The sequence below is a fragment of the Berghia stephanieae genome, chromosome 1, assembly GCF_034508935.2.
Source record: "Berghia stephanieae isolate SIO BIC M18660-M18661 chromosome 1, UCSD_Bste_1.3, whole genome shotgun sequence".
Classification (NCBI taxonomy): domain Eukaryota; kingdom Metazoa; phylum Mollusca; class Gastropoda; order Nudibranchia; family Aeolidiidae; genus Berghia; species Berghia stephanieae.
In genome coordinates, this window is record NC_088360.1 from 80402379 (window position 1) to 80427552 (window position 25174).

The window sequence follows — 25174 nt, forward strand, 5'->3', positions numbered from 1 at the left end:
GAGAGAGAGAGAGAGAGAGAGAGAGAGAGAGAGAATTGGTTATGTTGCGGTAGATTTGTTTCTTTTCCTCCTTATAACAATGCCTTTTCTGATGATATAGCTTTTTTTAAAATAGAAATATCAACGGTTCACTGTAACATCCACAGAGCATATTTTAGATGGGACTTGTCTCTTGCGAAGTCCATCTACCATACTGCCATACGAGTATGAGACAAATTTTCTATCAGATCTTAAAAACAAAAGTCAGTAGGCCTATTCTATCAACCTGCAGGTTGAATATTATTTATTACAAAACACTTTTTACATACTTCCCAGATCTAGAGGCCATTTTCCCATCCTATTATTTTATTTGTGCACCTTTTTGTTTCATTTAAAAGCACTTGAATCACAATACTAAAATGAGTGCACTATTATTTTAACCACTGGTTCAAGAAGTTAATCCCTCATTCTCGACTCTCACTCCCAATAAACTCGTAGTGGAAGGAAACATAACAACTCACAATTATTCAGCAAACAATGCAGAAATTGCTAATTACTCAAACTAAACAGCTATTCCTATTTGCGTGTATATACGTTTAAGCAAAATGCTCATCAGTTCCACCCACCAGACCAATATTTCCAACACACAAGACTTTGTGTAACGATAAACGTTTGGAGTGTGATTGAAAGAATCTAGTGAGAACTGGTCACCCAACTGTCAGTCTAAAAACAACAAAGAGCAAAGTGACGTCGACTTCATTATTCTATTTTTTTGTAAACAGCCAGCTACAATATTTGTCCAAGCTGGTTTGAAGGTGTTTCACAAATCCATAATTTTGATTGGTCAATAATTTATTGGTTGATTGCTTTGTTTCTGAGTTGTGACATATCTGGTCAAAAATCTATCTTCTAAGCTATGGTATATTATTACAATCATCATTACCAGTTGCTGTGTTGATCTTTCGAGAATATTTAAATGACTTAGTCACAATTGACTAATCACATATTCCCTTATGGAACTACAGTTTTGAATTACACCAACCAAGATATAGATAGTTATGCCCAAGTTGCTTCTGTATTGTTTTGTGAATCAATGAACAATGCAGAATGTTTTATATTAGGTTTTTTTTCAATTAAGAAATGGTATTTATATCTTACAATACATAAGCATAAAGTAGGGAATGCTAAGTAAACATTACAAAAGGAGCGTATGTTGTTGGCATCAAAATTAATATTTTTTAAAACATTCTTATATTCTTCATATTTTATAAATTACTTGATAATTTTGATTTGTGCCTAATTTAAATTTTAAGTCGACAGGTTTGGAAATAGATGTTAAACGATTTCTATAAGACTTAAAAGTACGAACGACAATACAGCAAGAACGAGTTATTGAATCAGAAGTTTTCTATTATAAAATTTATAACTAATCTACGATTACTTTTGATGTTTTTACTATAATATTTATAAAAAAATTTTTGGAAACAACTGAACTTGTTTATTATTGCAAGTGTAGATTGATAATTATTGTTCATTCTATTTCTTTACTGCTGCAAAGGATATATCTTCACATAATCGTAAGTTTTCTTGAAAGTTTGTTCATTATTGTTGCTTGATTCTTCACTGACTTTTCTTATGACATTATGTATCATTTTTCATGATTCATGCCTTTGTTTTGAAGTAATAGCTGGATATTTAAAAGTTTCTCAATTTCTATCAAGATGAAAGGTTTAAGTTTCTTTTGAAATTTTTTTCATGTCTTATTCGATGTATAGTTATGCAGAGTTATTTTTTTCCCCTGCCAGAGAAGCCCCGCATCACAATGGAACCACGGAGTGTGGATGTGACTTTCGGAAACACTGCCTATTTCACCTGCAGGGCGGAAGGTGATCCTGTACCAGAAATATCCTGGCTCCATAATGAGTAAGATTGAATACAACATTGATAATTGATATTGTGTAGTTTTGTAAGATCTCTACTTGGCAAATCAATAATAAAAACTTGTTGTCAACTATTTCATATGTTATTGTGGCATCTGTGGCTTATCAGTATAGTGTATCTTGCCCTTGTATCAAAATCAATCAGTAACTGGATGGGTAATAATGATTGCTAAACTATAACCCCGATGACATATCATTAAGTAAGCACTTTATAAGCTTTTACCTCACTTAACTCAGGTGTGGGTGAGAACACTTTAGATTTTAAAATGTTTAAATTGCATGTGAACAAATTTGAAGTCCTTATTGCTTGGCTTAACAATATAAATAATTTTTAGATGGGTAAATTAAAATGTACAAGCCAACTAAGCATTCATTATTAATTTCAAATTATAATTTAAATTATTTCTTTCATTGTGGGATTTACAAATGTTTCAGAGTATAACATAAAACTAAATTGAATATTTTGACATTTTTTCTTTACCGCCTTGTAAAAGTGACACAAACTTTTGAAAATGAGTGCTCATTAAAAGCATCTCACTTAATATCTATCAAATTTCTCATTCTGACAGTAACTCCCTGTTAACAACTAAAGCAGAAAAATGAAAAAAAAGTTAGCATTGCACAATGGTTACCTACCTTGGTAACAGCAGACATATTAGATTCTCTTTAAGTTTGTTGATGACATGTTTCAGATTTTTAAAAAAATATTTCTTTTGATACAGGATTATTAAATGTTTTTCGAATGTGGCCAAAAAATATTCAGTCTGTCCGCTGTCTTGGTCTCAGATACATTAACAAAAATCCAATTTAGTTGATGTTACTATAGTAACTATTGTACGATGCCCATTTTAGTAACTTTTTTTTTACTTTTGGTGTTGTTGATCAATCTTAAGGATAAGAATTTGTTCAGATTAGTGTTCATAAAGATTAATTTTTAAAATATATGATCCCCCCCCCCTCCCTTGATCCCAGTATATTGGTCTTATTTCCTTTCGCAAGAAGCAACCACTGCTGCATATTTTGCGGTGCTGCACTGCAGTTGTTGCCAATGTCATTTTATTATAACATCAAACCAAATCCTAAAAATCTTCAAGATCTAAATTCAAATCTTCTCCAGCAATGTTATTAATCCAAACGCTGATGACCGCTATAGCATCCTTGATGATGGTACCTTAATGATTGAACAAGCTCAAAATGATGACCAGGGGGCCTATGAATGTATAGCCAGGAACACGGCAGGTAGTGTCAAGACAGGCAAAGCAGAGCTACGTTACTTTACCAATCAAGGTAGGACGAAAAGTAATCATTTCATTCTAGTAATATATTATGATCCATAGCCTCTTGAACAATTGTCACCGTTGGGTCAATTTGGTATTGTGTCAGAATGGACCTAATGTAGAAAGATCAAAATTTTTTAATGTACCTCTTTTGAAATTGAATAATCCTAAACTCATTCTCTCAATTGATGCATTTATTTAAGCTCAGGTGTAAGAAGCTAAGCTTAAATCTGATTTTAAGCACCTGGTTGATCCTGACATAATCTGTCTTTAGTTGATTGTTCATAATTCATCATCAATATCCTTAATATCCATCATAAATATATAAAAATGTAAAATATTTATTTGAATTCATTATGTACATTTTTTTCTAAAACCACTCTTCTTTATTTAATTAGCCGCTCCCACATTCATTGAAGTACCCAATGACATAACAATTGTGGAAGGAGATGACTTATACCTTCCCTGCAAGGCTCGAGGATCCCCAGACCCCACCATTTCATGGACCATCAACGGTGATTCCATAAATTCCAACTTTAGGGTCCGCCAACTTATTGATGGTGCCCTGACTATCACCAATGCTAGGATATCAGATGCAGGCCAGTACAGTTGTACAGCTTCATCCGCAATACAGCGTGTCTCAGCTGAGGCTCAAGTCAGAGTTTTAGGTGAGAACTTGTATATTCTATCGTAGTGTTTTTATGCACCTCCGTTGACGGTGTATCTTAACGGATCGTTTTTATACACCTCTGTCACGCATGCGCATCCCACCCAATTTCATCAGCAATATTGTGTTGCTGTATTTGGACACGGCGAAAATTATAATGTGACATCTGTAGGATGTTTTTGTTAATAAATTTATATAAAAAATAATATTAATATTAATCTAAAAAATCGAAGTTGCAATAAAGGTAAAATATTGTTTTAGAAAGACTTTTTAAATGTGATGAACAGTTCGGTGGCTCTGTAGCGCAGTGGACAAGCTGTCAGACTTTAACCTGGATAGTACCAGGTTCGATTCCCATCGTAGGCATTTTTTTTTTTTAAGTTTACTTTATTGAGAAAGACAACAATTTTGTTTTTTGTTTTTTTCTTCTTTTCTTTTTTTATTTTTGTTGTTTCTCAAAAAAGCTTTTTATCATGTTTAAAAAAACAACTTCGATTTTAATTTTCTAAAAGTTATTTATTTCTTTGAGATCAGTATTTGTGTGCCATGTTTCTTTTTACCTTTGATTTTTTAAATTATTGTTACTATTCTTTAATTAATTATCATTGTAGCCCTATATATGTATATTGGTAATCACTAAGCAGCGTACTAAACTACAATCTAAAACTATTTAAATTTAAACCTCATGGACGTATGCAGCAACATTTTCATTAATTAACCATCACCGCCTACGGAGGTGCATAAAAACGGTGCGTTTTTGTACACCTCAAATGGAGGTGCATAAAACGCCACCATATTCTATTACTTCCAAATTAAAACAATCATGCATTTATTGAAATTCGAAATTAATTAAACATTAGGATTTAAGATGTGATAATTGTTGGGTTTTTTTTTTAAATGTTCTTATTTCTTGTAATAGGAGTATGTGTCATTTTGATGTTTTCAGAAAAAATCCTTAAATGATTTATCTCTAATCTTTTTATGTTTTATTGAGGGATGTTTATATTTTGCAAAATTATATTTTGGAATTTGAATTTAAACAATAGTCTATATCTAGGTACTAATATTATATTTGACGAGATTTTAAAACAATTATTTTTTGAGCCAACTGTTTACTTGTTTTTTTCGTTGTTCTATCCAGTTAGGCCTGTGATAACCAGAACTCCTGTTGACACGAGTGCATTTGTCGGCACTGAGGCCAATTTTACATGTGAGGCCAGTGGAACCTCGGCAGCTGTCTTGACTTGGACTAAAGATGGTAATAGATTTAAAATTATTGCAATAGGTGTTACTTTTTAGAGAAATAACCAACCAACATTATGTTACTTAAATATTCTTTTTTATGTCATCCATGACAAGATTTATAAAAAGTGTAGATTCTTTAAAGATGCATGTCATGCGTTCTGATAAGACACAATTCACTCCATTTCCCTTCTATCCTTTAAAGCATCGAACCTTAGACAGTTTGTTTCTTATCAGAAGTGTTTCTTACTACCCTGCCTTGTGAACTTAATGAAGCAGTTAACTGCATTACTCAGTGCCCTGTTTTACAATCCAGCACTTATTCCTGTTCCCTAATGTTCACTAACAATACTATACTGTTTCCAGTTCAGTGAAAATCACAAAATTTCTTATACCTCTTCTCCTCAGGTCTTCCTCTGAGGAATAATGGGAGGTATGAGATCCAAAGAAACGGAGAAATCCTTCGTATTCGAGATATTATTGTGGCTGACCAGGGTGTCTATACTTGTAAAGCGGAGAACGCTGCCGGAGAAATCACCGCCCAGGGAAGGCTTCGAATTCTCAGAAATGGTAAGGTATACTCTGTTGTTGGACAGAGTACAGTTTGGCATCCACTTAAAATCTATATTTAACTTATTTGCTATTCTGTGAGTTAAACATTGACTAACGATTTTCTAAAATTGCAATCTTCTAAGGTCTCGAGTGAAGACTTTGAAAATAGTCCAAATTACAGAATAATGTGAGAAACAAAACCATTTTAATCTGTAGCTTTTGAAGTCTATGTGGTGTCATTTTTTTTTAGTTATAGATGCTGGCCCTTATGTTTTTAAAGGTCTGATTCAACCAATTTAATTTCTCTGAATTGTTATTATTATTGTGGGTTATCCAACAACATATTTTGGTCAATTTTTCATTCCTATACACATGTTTAACATTGAAAGAAGGATGATCTTCACGTTGCAGTAAATGGAAATCAAATTCTTTTCAAAGTTTTAGAAAACCTCTCTATCACAATAGAGAAAACTACGTAAAATATATTGTTTTATTTTATTGCCATATACATTGGAAGAGGACAGTTTATAAGTATTGAACTGAATTGAGCATGATAAAATCTAATTTTTTGTGTATTTGTAATTATATGATTAAATCAATTTATTTGAAATAATCAAGAGAGTACCCAGGTGTATGCTCTGTTGGGCTTCTATGCTGCTGTGCAGAAACAGAACTATTGACAAATAATGAAGCAAAAGTTTTTCTGGCTAAAATGGAAATTTAAAAAAATAGTTGTCACCGTATATAGTAATTTGCGTAATGAGTGACAATCACATTCCATTGCTTATCTAAAAATATATTGGGAATCAAGGAATAGACAGGAAGAACATGACTACATTCTGCTTTAAGTTTAAGCATTTTCACTTTAAGTAATACAAAGTCGAGTTTTACTCAAGTTGCTTATAGTTTGTTTTGTGAAGACTCCCTATTTACCTTGAGTTACAAGAAAACTGTGAGTTTCGGCTTTTGATCGAACTTTTAAAAAAGATATCGAATGATCTTCGATTTTTTAGTCTAATCAAGTTAATTATTTCTACTGCAGAAAGACAACCAACAATTACAGGTAAATTATTTTAGTAGTGACGAACTTTGGATTTGCTGCTTTTTGCATGCTGCTGATACTAGAGAATATTCAGAACTGTGTCATTTTTTGTTCAATCATTCGAAATCTAAATTGGACGTTTTACAAGTCAAATTCTCTAAAGTTACTTTTTGCTAAAGTTATTGGTTCCAAGTATCAGCTCAAGATTAGTTAACTAATGCGAAAGTAGCTTTCGAGAGCTTGGGTTTTGAAAAAGGTTAAAAAATTCTTCTCAAAAAGTGGCATGCTTCTTAGTATACTCTATCCTCTTCATTGCTTTATTTTCAGCTTTAATTGTGTAAAACAGTAAGAATGATTTTAATATCAATGACAGTAAGATGGGAGTAATAGCTTTAAAAAGTATGTTAAAATGAAGACGAGATGAAATATGATTTATGGACCTTCTAAAAAGCAGCTCCTTAAAAGTATTGTTTTTAGATTCTTTTATTGTGAAAGAATTTTCAGAACATATTGACCTTAAATTAACTGGAAAGGCATTCTAGACATTTGTTGCAAATTTTTGAAAGTGTTGCATGAAAGCTTGTAGCACCTTTATAAGGCCAACAAAATCTAGAGTGGTAAGGTTGTTATTGTTGTTGTTGTTGTTGGAGGCGGTAGTGGTGGTGGTGGTGGTGATGGTGATTGTGGTGGAGGTAGTGGTAGCGATGGTGGTAAGTTGGTGATTGTAATGGTGGTGGTGGTGACGGTAATAATTGTGACCTCGATGACAATAGACAAGTATGGCATTGCAAATTGGTTATAACTAGCGCTTAATGGGTTTTTATTACTTAAATGCTTTTTATTACTTTTAGTTTGTTTTTGGGGGTTTTTAATTTTTTTGTTTGTATTTCAAATTGTAATGTTATCTTAATTATAACAAATAATTGATAAGCAAAATGCTTTTACTTATGCATATTTTTGTCCGTATAACCAAATTATTCACATTGTGTCTGTGTGTGTGTGTGTGTGTGTGTGTGTGTGTGTGTGTGTGTGTGTGTGGATTGTGTATCTTCTTCGTGTTGCTTTCATCACTATGATGAAATCTAATTTGCTGGAGTATTGTCATAAACATTTCTGCTTCCTAAATGCATGCTTTAAAGGTGTGCTTTTTCGCTTTTATTATTGTGTCATGTAACTGAAGATATAACCCACTGCATTAATACGGTATTATATTGAAATGAACAATATGCCGGATTTTGAATTTCAAGCCAAAATGATCTGATGATGTATTCACAATAAAAATATTTTAGATGAATATTATGTCATAAATCAGACCTAAAATTAAATTTTACAGCGTCTGGTTCACTCTGACATGACACGAGTTTGAGGTGATGGGTCACAATTGCTTCTTATCATAGCAACTCCATTTTCACACATATCTCAGCTGTTCTGCTGTAGTCTGTGAAAACACATTATTAAAATTTTGGTGAGAAAACGTGTCCTTCAAATATCAACCGATTAAAATTACCCTCATCTTGTCAAAAATTCTCAAACTTGGGATTTCCTTAATTTATTTCGATCAATATTCGAAGGTTGAGTGTTTTGGCCAAAAAATTGTGTTGTTTGTTGTTTTGTTTTTTTAGAACACTGCAGTCTTATTTCAAATGGCCGCCCCATCCACGATAATCTTATTTCAAATGAATGGATTTCAAAATCACTAATGCACTCCTTGTCTGAAATGCAACACTATTGAGATCAATAATATAAATCCAAAACAATTTATAAAAGTTGAATATTAACATTTAGCTTATTCTCTATTCCAAGCATGCTGAAGGCGCTTTAAGTTGCTTTATTTACCCCCCCCCCCCCCCCCCCCCAACCCAGCAGGAATTATGAAACCATTTTTCAATTTCTTTTCAACATACAAATAAACCTGTACAGGTCGCCTTTTTGGCATCCTTTTTATGCTAGCATCCGTCACTGCCTTGACCAGCAACATTGATTCACTATGTTTACATGTTATCAACACCAAGTCACCCGAGCCCATACATATGCTATATTATCAGTTTCACATCCAGTTCCCAACATAGTATTAGTGATAAGTTACAATTTTGGTTGTTTTTGTTTTGTTTCATTTTGTTTTGTTTGCTGTTGTTTGTTTTATTGGTTTTTTGTTGTTGTTTTTTGTTGTTTTTTTTTTGTTTTTTTTTTTGGGGGGGGGGGGGGGTGTTATTACTTACGCTTGTCTATCTTTTTTGTTTGTTTTTGGTTGTTTTGTTTTGTTTTTGATTTGGTTTATTGTTTGTTGTTTGTTTTGTTTTATGTTTTTTGTTTTTTTTTTGTTTTTTTGTTTTTTTAATTCAGTTTAATCTATAGTATCTTATTTATTATGTAAAACATGTTTCAGTTTGATTTCTATGGATATGTTTGGGAATTATCAAACAATTGATTTGAAATAATCCTAACCTCATTTATATAAAATGGGGCTATCCATGCAAGCTTAGCTAGCCATAGTGCTTTTATCCTTTTAAAGCTCTTTTTGTGATTTTGCGCCTATTTGTGGCATGTAAAATGAAGATATAAGACAAAATTTCTGAAAATTTTTATGAATGGCATTAAACTGTTTGGGTATATAGATTTCACGAAATATACCAAAAAGAAGGCCTGATCTACTCTACCCGAAATTAAGTTTATTTATTCGGACATAATACAGAATTGAGGCAGTAGGACACATTTTTTGTTATCTTTTCTCCAAATCATTATCATGTTTTTCATTTCCATCTAATGTAGAGGGCCCATCCTTCAATGAGAGGAGTGAACTAGTTACAGCTCTAGTCGGGACACGAATCACACTGCGGTGTATGGCCAATGGTCGACCTAACCCCATCTACGATTGGATGAGGGAGGGAAGAGTAATTCAGAACAGGAACAGAATTTCTCTCCACGTAAGGTGTTTTGATTCAAATAGTGATAGTATGGTGAAGTTAAAGATGGATTTTAATTAATTTGTTTTAGGTGGAATTTAATCACTAGAATGGTGTTTGTCGGTGGATTTAATTAATTTCAATTGATTAAGCTTTTATATAAAGTATTATCCTTGTCAATTCCAGGAAGGGTTGTCAAGCACCAAGAGAAGACAAGACTCTAACCCAGTGGGTCCTCATAATAAACAAGGGGTCCCTTTGGCAAGGCCGAATACTCATCAGCCGCCCTGTGCTAGAGTTACGGCACAAACTGGAAAGACAAACTTCATCAGCATTGGTTGGCAATCTCAGCCTTTCTAGGAGTGAATCTCCAAACAATCCTGGTCCTCCAAGTCTGGAGGTTGAGAATAGGGCTAATGATCTGATCTCAGAAAAGAAAAACAACATTGTTACAGAAACTGACACAGGAATAAAGAATCATAAGAACAGTGGGGGATGAACAATACCACAGAAGTCTGGGTCGGAAGTTCACATATCGATGATGACGATGATGATGGATGGTGGTCAAATCCAAGGGGAAGCCAGCAATCGGACACCATTGTCTCTTCTTCAGTATTTCATTGGGAACTTGGAATGTTAGGACACTTTTTCAAACTAGTAAGCTAGTACAAGTAACAAACGAAAGGGATAGATTTTTACTTGACATAATGGAAAAATGTGAATCACGATGAATGGTCCTAAAAATCTTGCATCAGGGCATACAATTATTTACTCTGGAAGGGAAGATGAACTACATTTAAATGGCATTGCTCTTCTTTTATCAAAAAATGCAAGAAAGACTCTACCAGAATGGAAGCCATGGGAGAACAATTGCTCAAAGATAGATTCAACTCAAAATATGTTAAAGTGACAGTAATTATTTGTTTTGCTCCACAATAGGACAAGAATGACAACAAGAAAGAAAGCTTTTATGATAAACTTAATCAAACAGTATAAAGGACTCCAAAACATGATGTACTTATAGTGCTGGTCACTTAAATGCAAAGGTTGGATGAGTTAATGAAACAAGAGAACAATCGTATGGGAGAGAATGTTTATTACAAGAAACAAATGACAATGGTGAACGATAGATAGAGCTCTATGCAGACAACAGCCTAACCATTGGAGGCACCCTTTTCAAACATAAAGAAATACACAAGCACACTTGGACCCCTCCTGATTGAAATACAAAAATCAAATCGATCACAACATGTTCATCAGGAAATGGAGAACATCATTGCTAGACGTAAAAACTAAAAGAAGTGCTGATTTTGCAATTGATCGTATGAGTTGCTTATTGCAAAAGCCAGACTGAAATGGAGAAATGCAAAGATGGGCTCTGAAAGAAAAGGAAAATTTGATACAGGAAAACTACAAGATCCTCATATTGCACAACAATTCAAACTCGAGCTATCAAGTAGATATCAAGTGTTGCAAACTGATGACCAATCAGGAAGTATTAAAGATAAGCCAGAAAGTACTAGGACCAGTCTCCCCCCCCCCCCCCCCCCGCCCCCTCCTCCAAAAAAAAAAAAATAACAATGGATATCTGAATAATTGGGGAAACTGTTTGGAGAAAGGTAGCAGACGAAAGAAAAACCGTTGAAAGCCAAGTCTCAAGGAATTCAAGGTCGCTTAAAGGAAAAGTACTCAACACTTGACAAAAGCATTAAAAAATCAATACGGCAGGACAAGAATAACTATTATGATAAGATTGCTGATAGAACTGAGAAAGCAACCAAAGAAAAGACATGAGAACTCTATAACATAGATCCAAAATGGTGTTGAAAGACTTCCCTGTAAAAGATTCAATAGGAAATATATGACCTAATTAAAGCAAATGGAGCTATGGAAAGAACATTTCGAAACCATATTGAATAGAGCACAACAAAGACTCCGTACAAACATCAGACTTGCAGATCTACAAATCAACACAGAACCCCCAGCCACCTAAGAAATAAAAGGTGCAATCGAAAGTCTCAACACATGCAAATCAGCAACGAAGACCAGCTGATATGTTAAAAACAGAAAAGGAAATCACACCCCAAATCTTTCAAAAGATATTCTCAGATATTTGGAAATCAGAAGAATTACCAACAGATCGGAGTGTTAAAATTATTGTCAAACTACCCAAAAAGGAAGACCTATCTGATTGTGGAAATTGGTGAGGCATTATGTTACTCTCAAACACAGCAGAATATTCAGCAGAATAGTTTTGAACCACTATGGCATTCCAACAAAAATTGTTAACATCATTCAAATGTTCTATAAAAAATTCCCTGCCAGGGTAATTTGTGGGAGTAAAATGACTGAAGGTTTTAATATTGACACAGGAGTGAAGCAAGGCTGCATTTTGTCTCCTTTTCCTCTCTGCCTTGCAATTGACTGGGTCATGAAGGAATCAGTAGATAACAAGAAAACCTGATTCAGCTGGATATTTACAGAGAAACTTGAAGATCTCGACTTTTCAGACCATATTGTACTCATCACCCAAAATTTCACAGCTGTACAGTCTAAAACACACTGGTTACCAACAGTGCCCTTAAGCTTGACCTAAATATAAATGTTGAAAAGACAAAAATGATGAGGCCGAATTCTAATTCAAACAAAATTCTGAAAATAAACAACCAAGGCATCGGGGAAGTGAAACATTTCACCTATCTAGGCAGTAGGATTAGTCAAAATGAGAATTCCTAAGATCAAATCAAAGATAGACTAACAAAAGCAAGAAGAAACAAACTCCAGAGAGTACATAATTGTGTGACTAGATTTATCCTGGGAAAAATCTCATTACGATGGTACAAAGGACATGCTTCGAACCCTCCAGGTCCACTGGTTGCCAATCAGGGCTAGAATTGAGTACAAAATAGCCTTTGTCTGCTTTGGTGTATCTGAGTCTTCTGTCCCCCTCTACATTCAACACTTACTCCAGTAGTACGTACCTCTGAGAAATCTTAGATCCCACAACTTAAAATTGTTAGCATCTCCTAAAACTAAACTTAAATACTTTGGTGAAAGGTCTCTTATGAAATTCGGACCCACGATATGGACTGATCTCCCTCAGTCTGTAAGATTTTCAAGCTCTATAGATATTTTTTTAAAACGCCTAAAAACGTATCTTTTCACTAAATACTTACTTGATTGAATTTTTAAATGTATTTCATGTGACTTATGTATTGATGTTATTGGTGCCTTTTCATGCTCTTATTGTTTTGATATTGGTTGATTTGCACTATACAAATATGCTTATTATTATAAAGAGCCTTTGGAATGCTCTTAAATATCCGAAAACCAAGGACAATCACCACCAAAACAAAGCTACGTCTCTTCAAAACAAATGGGCATGTCCTCATAATGGATATGAGTGCAATTCCCAGGATTGCCTCCCCCCAGAGATGAGAAGAAGGAGCTGCCTGTTGGAGACATGGAGGAGGAGTATAGAGAGAGAAATGAAAGCTAGTGGATGGTACAGATGACAAAAAAGGGCCTCCAACCAAGAAAGATAGTGTTTCAACCATGTCAGCTTAATAATAATAATAATAATAATAATAATAATAATAATAATAATAATAATAATAATAATAATAATAATAATAATAATAAACATATTTATATAGCGCCTTTCGTCGAAACCTCAAAGCGCTTTTTTTTTTTAATTTTACAAATTCAAATACAATTCAACCAAAGTATCAAAACAATTAAGGCATAAAAAGGGCATCAATACATCATCAATATAAATGTCACATACAATACATTTAAAATTCAATTAAGTAAATTAATGTGTACCAAGCACCAAGTGGATAAGTGAAAAAGTAAAAGTATTATCCTCTCACAAAGCACTTTACAAGTTGTCCCAATCCAACAGCACCAGTTGACATATAAGACGAGACATGAAGCCTGTGAAGTGCTGTTACCATTTGTTTTCGACAGAGAAATCGCTGTAACCAGCCATATACTCATTTTACATCTGAGTGCATAATTTGAATTGTGTGTGTGTGTGTGTGTGTGTGTGCATATATATATATATATATATATATATATATATATATATATATATATATATATATATATATAAATATAAATATAATAAATATAATATATATATTTATATATGATTTTCATCTCACAATAGGCTGGAGAAATGACTATCTCAAGTATTCAGTTACAAGATGCTGGCAGATATGACTGTATTGCCGAGAACGTAGCTGGGAGGGCAACAAAATCTATTTTCTTACAAATACATGGTGAGCCACTTTACAATTTGCTGAAAAAACCTGAAGTCAATGATAATCATAGAATGTCAATCAAACTTTTAAAATAATTTGTTTAAACAAATTAGACATATTTCATTTTGTTAAATTGTGATCCTTATCGTCATTGCATATCAGAACAGAATCATCGAGATTAAAATTCCTGTAATAAATTATTTCAAAAGTTTTAACCATACTATATGTGACGCTTATTTGTATTCAATGTAGAGATCTTTAAATCAACAACCTTTCCTCCAAAACCTAATTGTGATATTCCAGTTATATGTCGTGCCCACATAAGTAGCCAAAGAAATTGGAATAGATTATCCAAGTGAAATTTGTAACACATCAATATGCATGTACCCATCCAGGCCAAGACACGTCCAGACCAGGGGATCGATTTGTCAGTAACGCCATTCCTCAAGCCAGGTCACAAGTCAACTTTGCCGTCAATGAAACTCTTACTCAACTATTTGACAGAAGTAAAACACACACTGTTCAGGTATATTTTGTTAAATCTTTCTTTACATGACATTGTTAATTAGGGACAAGATGGCTGGATGGATAGCACATTGAATTTTAACTTCGAGGACCGGTTCGATCCATGTTGTCTGCATCAATTTATTCCTTGTGCTAGTAAATCAACCCTTATATTTCACATTATATTTCTATGGCTGATACCTAGATTTTTTTTAAATAGGCTCTTAATATCAAGTTTCTCCAATTTATGAATAAGCGAGATTTATATATTTGTGTTCCTTTATAAGTAATTCGGTCAATATTAATAATTCATTGTCGAAAGGGTGGCATTACTATTGAAAATAGTATAGGTCTTCAGTAAAAGATAGTATTAGAGTGCTTAGAGCACAGTGATAATACATTGAATGATCGTCTTATAGGATAATAACTAATTTCATGTTTCTGTCGAAACTCATTTTCATAATAAGAGCACTGTGTCTTAGTTTCATTAGTTCGTCTTCCGTCTTATTTTGTTCCAATCATGTTTCCTGATTCAATACTTTATGACAGCTATAACATAATATTTTATTGACTCGTCAAAATATGACCATTGCCTCAATCTAGAATAATGTAGGGATGAGCCGGAGAAAAGAATTGAGTTTAAAGTCAAAATGATCACAATTAGGACACTTAACTTTTTTAATGTTAATTCACAAATCAACTTTTTTTCAATGAAGGCATTTATTTTAACTCAAATGTTATAAGTAAAGCTCAAAATGGAATTTTTATCCTTAGGTCTACCCTGACATAATACCATTTTGAGATAATTTTTTCACAAATCTAAACACATCATTTCGTCCAAAGGATCTTCTAACAGCATTCCGGTACCCGTCTCCCGAGGCTTTAGATCTGGCCAGAGCAGAGGAAGTCTTTGAGAAGACTCTTGAGATTATCCACCAGCATGTCAGTGAGGGACACAGATACAACTTGTCTAATCATGGTGAGAAGGACATCCCTCCATGTCTTCACTCACGTAAAGAGATCCTGATCATGTGTGTTAAGGGAAGGGATAATTGTGAGTGAGGATATTGGTAGGCTGCAATTGTAATTAAGGATTGTCAGATTGTATGAACAGATTGTTCATCCTATAGAGATACTTTTTTTTTCTTATATGAGAGATAGGGATATCAAAGTGTATTGTGTAAGCGTGTGTGTTTGTGTAAAATAAGGGAAACAGATATTTTAGTTAAAAGGCGCTCTGTGTTAATGATGAAAATAAAAACCAAGTTATAATCATGAAACTTCTCTTCACAAAGATTATCAAGTCTAATTTTTCAAAAAAATCTAAATCATATTCTCCATATTGTTTTCTTTTACTTTATCACCCTAGAGGCGTCATACCAAGAGCTTGTATCACCAGCACATCTTGTCCTCATTGCCAACATGTCTGGTTGCCTTCGTAGAACTCGTAACATTGATTGCTCCGACAGCTGCTTCAACCGACGATACAGGACACTTGATGGTTCCTGCAACAACTTTCAAAATCCTGAATGGGGTGCATCAAACACAGCCTTCAATCGACTGCTTCCTCCTATCTATGAAAATGGATTTAACATGCCTGTTGGTATGTCATTAAACTCCCTGAATCTATTTCTTATGTCAGTAAAACCTATGAGTCCAGTTCATATGCCAGTAAACCCTGTGTATCTGTTTCTTATGTCAGTAAAACCGTTAATGTTTCTTTACTATTCAAAGGCAAGACACAGTTACTTCCTACCCTCCATCTCTCTGTCTCCCTCCCACCCTCTCTCTCTCTCTCTCTCTCTCTCTCTCTCTCTCTCTCTTATATATATATATATATATATAATATATATATATATATATATATATAGAGAGAGAGAGAGAGAGAGAGAGAGAGAGAGAGAGAGAGAGAGAGAGAGAGAGAGAGAGAAAGAGACTATATATTAGAAACATGATTCAAGTATGGTTATTGTCTTGATGTTTTATCCAAGGTTGGACCAGCCACAAGTTGTACCGCGGCACTCACCTTCCAAGTGCCCGTCTTGTGTCATCCCTCCTTCTGTCCACTGATACCATCACTAACGATGACCTCTACACCCACATGTTGATGCAATGGGGACAGTTTGTTGACCATGACATGACACTTGGACCGCAGGTAGAGACAGTCTGTCCTATTGTTTTTCTCTGTGATGTGAAAATTGACAGTAAGACTGATATACTCCGAAAAAAAAAACACACATTAAAAAAGATTTGGCTAGAAACTCGTCTTTTAAATATTGATTTTAATTGATAAGTATTTGAAGTATGAGTTTTATGGGCGAAATGTTTAAAATGTGTTGTTTTGTGGGTTTTTGTTTGTTTTTTGTTTTGGGTACAGCAGTCTATTACTCAGTATGATTATGACTGAGTCAATCAATTTATCTAAAGAAGAAAATATTTCAACACACGCATGCAAATCACAAAATGTCACCACTGATCAATGCATTTCATTTCAGCTAGCCTAAAATAATATACCTATTTCTAAATTAAATTGATTTAAATTACGATTTAATGTGAGCCAAATGCATTTCGTACGCCTTTTTGTACAAATTCTTCTTTAAAAGAAAACGATGCTGGTGTTGGCAGTGGTAGTAAGAACAGGAATGATAGAGATACTTGTCAAGATGATTTAAGAATTTTTTAATTTTTTTTTTTTTTTTTTTTTTTTTTTTTTTTTTTTTTTTTTGCCTTGCACAGGTCATTTCTTTGAAGGATACTTAAATTTTGTCCCTGCTATTTTACAAATATTTTTTATTCAACTTTAACCTGCGAAAAAACAACTTTCTTTTGTCATTTTGAGTCCACAGTGCAAAGGGGCTGTGTCAACATCACGCTTATATTAAATTGACTTCAAAGTCTCTTTTTTTTTTTTTTGCTATGTAATATATTGGCAAATAAATATCGCCTTTATCGACATAAATTTTTACAACAGGATTGTTATATCTACATTGCAAGCCATGATACTGGAAATAATTTGACTGAAAAAAAAAAATCATACAATTTATTTACAGTCAAGATATCCTGCTGTCAAGTAAAACACAACAACCAATGAAAATGAAGAGATATACTGCTGTGATGTAAAATAACAGTCAAAGAAAATGCGAGATTATTGTCCAATGGCATCCCATGAATTGTTATTAATCAGAACCGTGATGTCAGTGGTCAAGCTGAGTCCTGGGCCGTGCCAGAATTTCTCGGTTCTGATAACAGTCATGGGAATTTCTGATATCAATATTACTGGGCTTTCAACAAATAGACAAACGAGAAACACTGCCCACATCACCCACTACGTTCGAGACTGTCTATCTGTCTTTGCAAGCTGCCCAGTCAATCCCTGTCTTGAACCGAGTCTGAGTGTCAATAAATGAGACTGACTTCTTACCTCAATCTCTCTTATATGTAATGCCGATGCTTGACTGCATGGTCTTGATATTATCGGCAATGTAAATCCACTATTGATGGTATTCAGTCTCAACAATAATTAAGTTTTGGAAGGCACCATTGTTGCTGATGTGGAGTCAGATGAGGAAAGTGCTCATTCGGGATCAGTTTCCGGCCATGCCACTATAGTAGCTATCAAGACCTTCCACTGATTTGCACAGCAATTTCATGAGGGCATTTCCTTATTTGACGTCCTTGCCAGTGCCAAGGAAAGGGTCCATAAAACAATTCTTGTCCTTCAGAGACCAACCACATTAACAGACTTTTTAAAGTAAAATAAAGTAATCCATCATAAATTTCAAAATTGGCCTTTTAAAGGCCACCAAATCATCAAGATTGACTTCCCTATTTATTATTTCGCATTTTCTCATTTGTTTCCCTTTCATTTTTTGGAATGACTGATATATTGACATCACTCTTATATTGACATTTTACCACAGTCCCGTCGATGTCAATATATCCATTCTTGACTGCACAGTTTTCCCAATGTAATATCAGAATCTTACACTACTCTCACTGATGATTCAATTCATGTGAAAAAAATCCACCTCCATTTCAGGCCATCAGTTATGCCAGATTCAGTGATGGACGACGATGTAACGAGACTTGCGACAAACAGGCACCATGCTTTCCCATCCCTGTTCCTGCCTCCGACCCTAGGATCCATAACAGACAATGTTTAGGCTTCACCAGGACTAGCGCCACTTGTAACACTGGCTCTACATCACTTTTCTACAATACACTGGCACCAAGACAGCAACTGAATGCCCTCACTGCCTTCATTGATGCCAGTAACGTCTATGGAAATACTGAGAGAATGGCAAACAATGTCAGAAACCTGGCCAGCGATAGAGGTTTACTGAGAGAAGGTGTGGCTTACTGTTAAAGACACAGAGAGAGAGAGGGGGGGGGGGGGGGGGGAAATCAGACAGACACATAGACTCAGAGAGAGTTATAGGGTAAATGTTAAAAGAGAGAGAGTGAGAGAGAGAATGTGTGTGTGTTTGTGTGTGTGTAAGTGAGAGAGAGATAGAGTGAGAGATTGGAAAGAAAGAGTGGATGGTGGATAAGAAAGTGGTATATGACCCGCATCAATCTGGTATTATGTTGGAATCTAGGACTTCATATACAGGACAGATCCCCGCCCTCTTACTCAATCCTACGGGGCCGTTCGTTTTTTCCCTATATAACAGTACCCCTGTCGTCAGGCTTTAATGATATGCAGATGTCGGTGACAATCAAAGGCATTCCTTTCTGGGTCTTTCCCCCAACCGTTTCCCCATCGGGTGGGGAAGTGATGTCACTTTTACGTCATCAAAGAAATTCCTTAACTGACCGTCTCAACAGTAAGACGACCGTTCTTCCGACAATACTGTCTTTAAAGTAATGGCTACAGTTAAGATACTGCTATTTACTACGAAGGTAGTCTTTCCCACACAGAAACGGTCACATTTCACACATATCTACAAGTTGCAGCATGAAATGGAAAGGCAACGAGTAGAATACTGCTATTCTACTAGGAAGAAGTGTCAAGACGTTAAGTCATAGTTGGTGTGTAGGTAGTGCTGCCAGATGGCCACGCGTATGATCAAAATTGACACACGGAGAATCGCGTATATATTATTATTAATTAAAATTTTCTTTTTTTGAAATAAAACAAGCCTTTTCCTAGGTTAGTCGATAAAAAAATCAAAATCGATGTCTTTTAAGGAGGTCAGAGTGTTTGAAGTATTTGGCCACATGAGGTTCTATTTTGGTCACTTTTGCAGTCTAAATTGGCTTCGAAGAACTCTGGCCATCTGGCATCCCTGTTTGTGAGAACAGAAGTTGTAAAACAATCTGCATTCAATTGTTTGCCTCTTTAGTTTGTCAACTTTTAAAGCAAGCGGTTGTGTGTCATTCGATTTTTAAATGGAATTATTATAAGTGATATATTTCAGTGGATTACACGATGTGCAACTGTGCTTATGGTAATCATTATCACATTATCATGCTCTGATTCCTAACATTAACATTGAAATGTTCTTGAAGTGAGTTATTACAAGATCAGAGAAAAACATACCCTTGTTTAGAAAGTCAATTTCCCTTTTCAATAGGTATTTAATCTGCTTGACTTCTCTTGCATTTTTCTGTAATTGACAGTTGTATGTGATAATTGATTTCTTTTATTTGGGGAGTTTTATCATAATTGGTAAACTATAATATATTATCATAAAAAAAGTGAATTATGGATTACGCTAACTAACGAAATTGGGAGAGTGAGTCTCTAAGACAAAGTGAAAACTGAAAATGGTATGAACCTTACAACCCAGAATTGAAGATGAGAGATATCCACTGGTGGTGACTGGTAATTGAAACTTTATAACTAAGAGTAAGTGTTTAGAAATGGCATTATCCTGAAGCAAACTTTAAATATGCACTCATGGTTCTTGATCAAAGAAAAATGTTTAGAAAGCAATGAAAGGTCAAAGTCAATATCCCTTTTCCATAAATAAATAATCTGCTTGACTTCTCTTGTATTTTTCTTGTGTGATATGTGGTAATGAGTGGAGTTTTATCGATAACATGATAAATACCTGAAATATATAACAATATAATCCATTTATTTTATTATTTAGGATATCAATATCAATATCAGATAACTATAACTATAACTTTTAGAAACTAGATTCCAACTTATAGAGATACATACCACAAAACCGAAGCATAATATTACTTTAACTTCCCTGACTCAGAACTAATCATAATAGTGATAGAACGGTTCAATTGACTTTTATTCAATATTTGTGATGGATTACGGATTACACTAACTACAGAAATGGTGAGTCTTGACAAAATTAAATCGGGATCTTTTGTAATACATGAACCTAGTAACACACACTTATGCACACACACAAAGACCCCTCTCCCATGCACACAACAACAACACCTCCTACCCCCCCCCCCCCCCCTCTTACACACATACATTCTCAATACGAATTGAACTACAGGCTCCGGTGAGATTGAAGCCTACACTGCTCCCCCCCCCCCCCCCTCTTTTATCTCTCTCTCTCTCTCTCTCTCTCTCTCTCTCTCTCTCTCTCTCTCTCTCTCTCTCTCTCTCTCTCCCCTCTCTCAGTCACATTCACGAAATGACACAATCATGAATTAGAGAACGACCTATCAGAATGCAGCATGTACTATTAAATTAGCTTTGTTTATCTTGCCCCCCCCCCCCCCCCCACCTCACCCAAACCTCTCACTCTCTGTCTATGTATCTGCATTCTGTATCTGCATGTTAGTCAATATGATGTAATATATTTATTATCTTATCTATCTATCTATCTATCTATCTATCTATCTATCTATCTATCTATCTATCTATCTACCTATCTACCTATACTATCTATCTATCTATCTATCTCCTGTTTTTTTTTTGGTTTTTTTTTAAAGGGTTTTACGGCGCTTGTAACACATTTAGGTTATATCAGCACCAGTAAAAAGGAAAAAAATGGGATAGTAAAAAGTTCTAGAATTATTAAAGCACCCAAGAGAAAGGATGGCAAAGGGGAACTGGGAACAAATAGGGATCAGATGCAGATTCCAAGAGATAACCATCAATGTACTTGGTTTGAGATCACCTATAAGACTCATCCGGACACAAGCACAAAATCCAACAAAGAGGAATACACTCAAATGCTTACATTATACATTAAAAATAACAAACATAATAATACATAACAGAGAGATGATTTACAAGGAAAATATCTCTCCCAAAACAAAACTATCATATTATTCATACATCCATCATCTATCTATCTATCTATCTATCTATCTATCTATCTATCATTATCTATTATCCATCTACATCTATCTATCTATCTATTTCCCTTATATCTATCTATCTATCTATTCTATCATTCTATTCTATCTATCTATCTATCTATCTATTCCTGTTTTATTGTGAGAGAGACTGAAGGGGAAAGTGAAAGGGATGGAGACAGAGAGAGAGAGAGAGAGAGAGAGAGAGGAGAGAGAGAGAGAGGGGGGGGGGGGAAAGGGGGGAGGGCTATGAAGAGATAGATACATATATTTTCATAGATTGCTAGATAGATAGGTAGATCGGTGGATTTGATTGGTAGGTAGATGGATGACACGATGAAAAGGTGGAAGATGAAGAGAAAGAAAGATAGATAGACGGATAGATAGATGGATAGATAGATAGATAGACAGAGCAGAGACAGACAGACAGACAGTTAGATAGATAGATAGATAGATAGATAGATAGATAGATAGATAGATATAGAAACACAAAATTGATAGATGGATAGATAAATACAACCAAAGATTACATATTCCACTGTAATACACTTGTCCCGATAGTTGTCCGGCCTCGTAGACCGGCCCCGTAGAACGGAAAATTCCGTGGGCGACTCGTCCCTCTCTATAGATGTCGCTGGTTGGAATGGAATGAAAAGAGCTGCATTTAAAGTCACCATGGTCATAAATCAGGAAATTTAAGTTCTCTAAGAACAAAAACACATGCTCCACAGTGAAAGCATTTATTTTAACTGAAGTTTAGTGATAATTGGTCACAAATGTGTGTATAATCTAATGTGAGGATGAGAATTTTAGAGACAAATAATGTGAGGAATAAGAAGACAAATGGTAGAGCTGGAAAGAGAGTTAAATAGGGAGGCATGTAAATAGATTCATCACGAGAATAGATGCTGTCTATTAACATCGCAATGAAACTGAGACATTGAATATAATGTGATCTTTTGTATAGCATAATATTCACTAAACGCCCTCAAATCACTTTTTAAATGGTTCCTAGCCAACAGGAACAAGAAACATATAGGATGAGACATGACATATGCAATGTGCTTTTGAAATTTTTTTTGGACAGAAATAACACTATTAGCCAGGTTTTCATTTTACTCCTGAGTGTGGTGAGAAAATATGAGTAAAGAGCTTTTTTTCTAAAGACTTAGATACTTTTGCTCCACCCATGCAGGGCTTAAAACAAGGCTTTATATGACACAAGTCGATTAGAATACCCTGGTAAGATGCAAATAATAGATAATAAGACATAAAATGAAATTAATTTGAAGTTCCAATAGTTTGCTTTTCACAACAACAAAAATGACTTGACTAGCAGAGGAACTGTAACAATACAGGCTTGCCAACCAGTATGAAATTGAGAAATATGAGAAAATTTACAAGAATATGCAATAAGTGGTCTCGTTAATTGAAATTGTTAGGTTTTCTTGTCTTCCTATACACAAGGAATGAGGAATGGTTTATTTTGGCAAGAAAACAAGTCTTGAGTTGTTAAGAAGCATTTATATCCTCCTACTTTTTGTTCAACAGATCAGTAATTGCATTGCTCTTCTTGAAATAAAGATATGAATTGTTTTTTTTTAATGAAAAAATATTCTTTATTTTGGGTCAAAATATGAAAAAAAGGAAACTCAAGATAAATTTTGGCTCGCATTGGCACTGATTAATCCTTTAATTGTCCAAAGGTGCAGCAAGTGTTGGCAACAAACGTCTACTTCCATTTGAAGATGATCACCTGGAGCACATTGATTGTCAGATCGAGCCAAGTAAGAGGCACGTGCCATGTTTCTTGGCTGGTGACCCCCGAGCAAACGAACAGCTGGCATTGACGGCAATGCACACCCTGTGGATGAGATATCATAACCATATCGCCACTGTTTTAGACAGAATCAACCCACACTGGGACGGCAATAAGATCTTCCACGAGGTAATCACTTTATTTGATTTTCAGAAAAATGTGTCGATGGAGAAAAGTTTTCTTTCATCAGTTAAAAAAGGTATGCAAGGCATTAAAAATTATTTTTTTTTAACCCCATAAAAATTGGCCCTTCAGATCAGGGTTGTCTCAATGATTTTGCAAAAAAGTCACATGATCTGAAAAATGCAATTTTTTTCCGGATATCACTTCCGAGCCAAAAAAGAAACATGGGCTATATTTATTGGCATTAACAGCAATGCACACCTTGTTGATAAAATTTTAAAAAATAAAAAAATAACCCGAGAAAGCTTTAGAATTTAAATATTCATATATATTGAGATACCATAACATATTGCCATTGTCTTGTTGTTTGTGCGTGTGTGTGTGTGTGTATGTGTGTGTGTGTGTATGTGTGTGTCATTTGCTTAATAGTATTCATTATAATTTGGCTTAATTCATGAAAGAACAATTTCAAGAATTAAAAGCTTTTTTTAACGAAAATAAAAAGGGAATAAAATTTAATTGGATGATAAAGTTTAAAACAATCCCTTGTCACATTATGTAGATGAGATTAATAAAGCAGCCCTTTTCTTGTTTTCAGGGTCCAATCCAGTCCATTAAATTTAACATACGGATAATCCAACAATACAAATTATAATCAGTGAATAGACAACAAAGACTCTAAATGTTTCCCTTAGACAAACTGCTAATTATTCTGTTTGGTAGATTGTTTTGTTAATACGAGACTCAGCGTTACAATCTGGTATTATGTCGAAGTGATCCTGATGCAGGAAAGTGGATTTAAAGCTTAAATAATTGGAAACTTGAAATTTTAGGGGAGTGTGGGGGAGGGGTGGAAAACCCATGTCACATAATATTTTTTATTTAGAATTCCATTTTCATCGTCTAAATCGTCCAGACATGATACCTTCCTGAGGCGATGGGTCACTTATAGACTGCAGAGTAATGATCAATAGCTGAGTATTACAAATAAACATTACAATTAATCTAATCCTATTTGCTATCCACATTTTTCATCTACTTACCACAATGCTCAGGCTAGAAAGATTGTGGGTGCCATGATGCAACATATCACGTATAAACATTGGTTGGAAAAGGTGATTGGTAAGAAAGGAATGGCTATGATGGGGTCATATCAGGGGTACCAGCCAGATGTCAACCCATCCATTGTCAACGAGTTTGCCGTAGCTGCTCTACGTTTTGGACATACCCTTGTCCAACCTGTGATTTTTAGGTTGAACGAAACATTCCAGGAGGTGCCTCAAGGACATCTACCACTTCACCAAGCATTCTTTGCTCCTTATAAACTATTGGAGGAAGGGGGAATCGACCCTCTGATAAGGGGATTGTTTGCCAGGGCCACTAAAAAGAGAATGCCAGGTAAATGTAAATGTACTCTGGTTTGTTAATGATTTGGGAATACCAGGTGTATGACTATTACTGTTATCGATTGTAATTGATATGAAACATTTTGAGATTATTTTTTTTAGTGGATGGTGGTGGAATGTTAGATTGTGTGTGTATATGTGTGTATTTTTTTTTCTTTTCATTTTCGTAAACCA

At 34.6% G+C, this 25174-nt stretch overlaps 1 protein-coding gene and 1 long non-coding RNA gene across 3 annotated transcripts in view; one reads left to right on the forward strand and one right to left on the reverse strand.

The window, feature by feature from the left end:
* Positions 1-25174, forward strand: part of LOC144958535 (peroxidasin-like) — a 110421-nt gene that overhangs the window by 70579 nt on the left and 14668 nt on the right. The window contains exons 7-21 of one of the 2 annotated variants that reach the window (XM_078890577.1): positions 1785-1902; positions 3037-3206; positions 3595-3864; positions 5005-5121; positions 5514-5675; positions 6700-6720; positions 9469-9623; positions 13774-13885; positions 14263-14393; positions 15215-15350; positions 15741-15974; positions 16363-16526; positions 18411-18720; positions 23359-23600; positions 24650-24992. In XM_078890577.1, the coding sequence (XP_078746703.1) occupies positions 1785-1902; positions 3037-3206; positions 3595-3864; positions 5005-5121; positions 5514-5675; positions 6700-6720; positions 9469-9623; positions 13774-13885; positions 14263-14393; positions 15215-15350; positions 15741-15974; positions 16363-16526; positions 18411-18720; positions 23359-23600; positions 24650-24992 (2685 nt within the window). The remainder of the gene's footprint in view (positions 1-1784; positions 1903-3036; positions 3207-3594; positions 3865-5004; positions 5122-5513; positions 5676-6699; positions 6721-9468; positions 9624-13773; positions 13886-14262; positions 14394-15214; positions 15351-15740; positions 15975-16362; positions 16527-18410; positions 18721-23358; positions 23601-24649; positions 24993-25174) is intronic. The other variant, XM_078890585.1, reaches the window with a different exon arrangement.
* On the reverse strand, positions 16449-24721 carry LOC144958546 (uncharacterized). Its single transcript, XR_013642462.1, has 4 exons — positions 24638-24721; positions 22183-22286; positions 19914-19980; positions 16449-16555 (listed from the first exon to the last, which is right to left on the reverse strand). It is a non-coding gene; the product is annotated as an uncharacterized LOC144958546 (long non-coding RNA).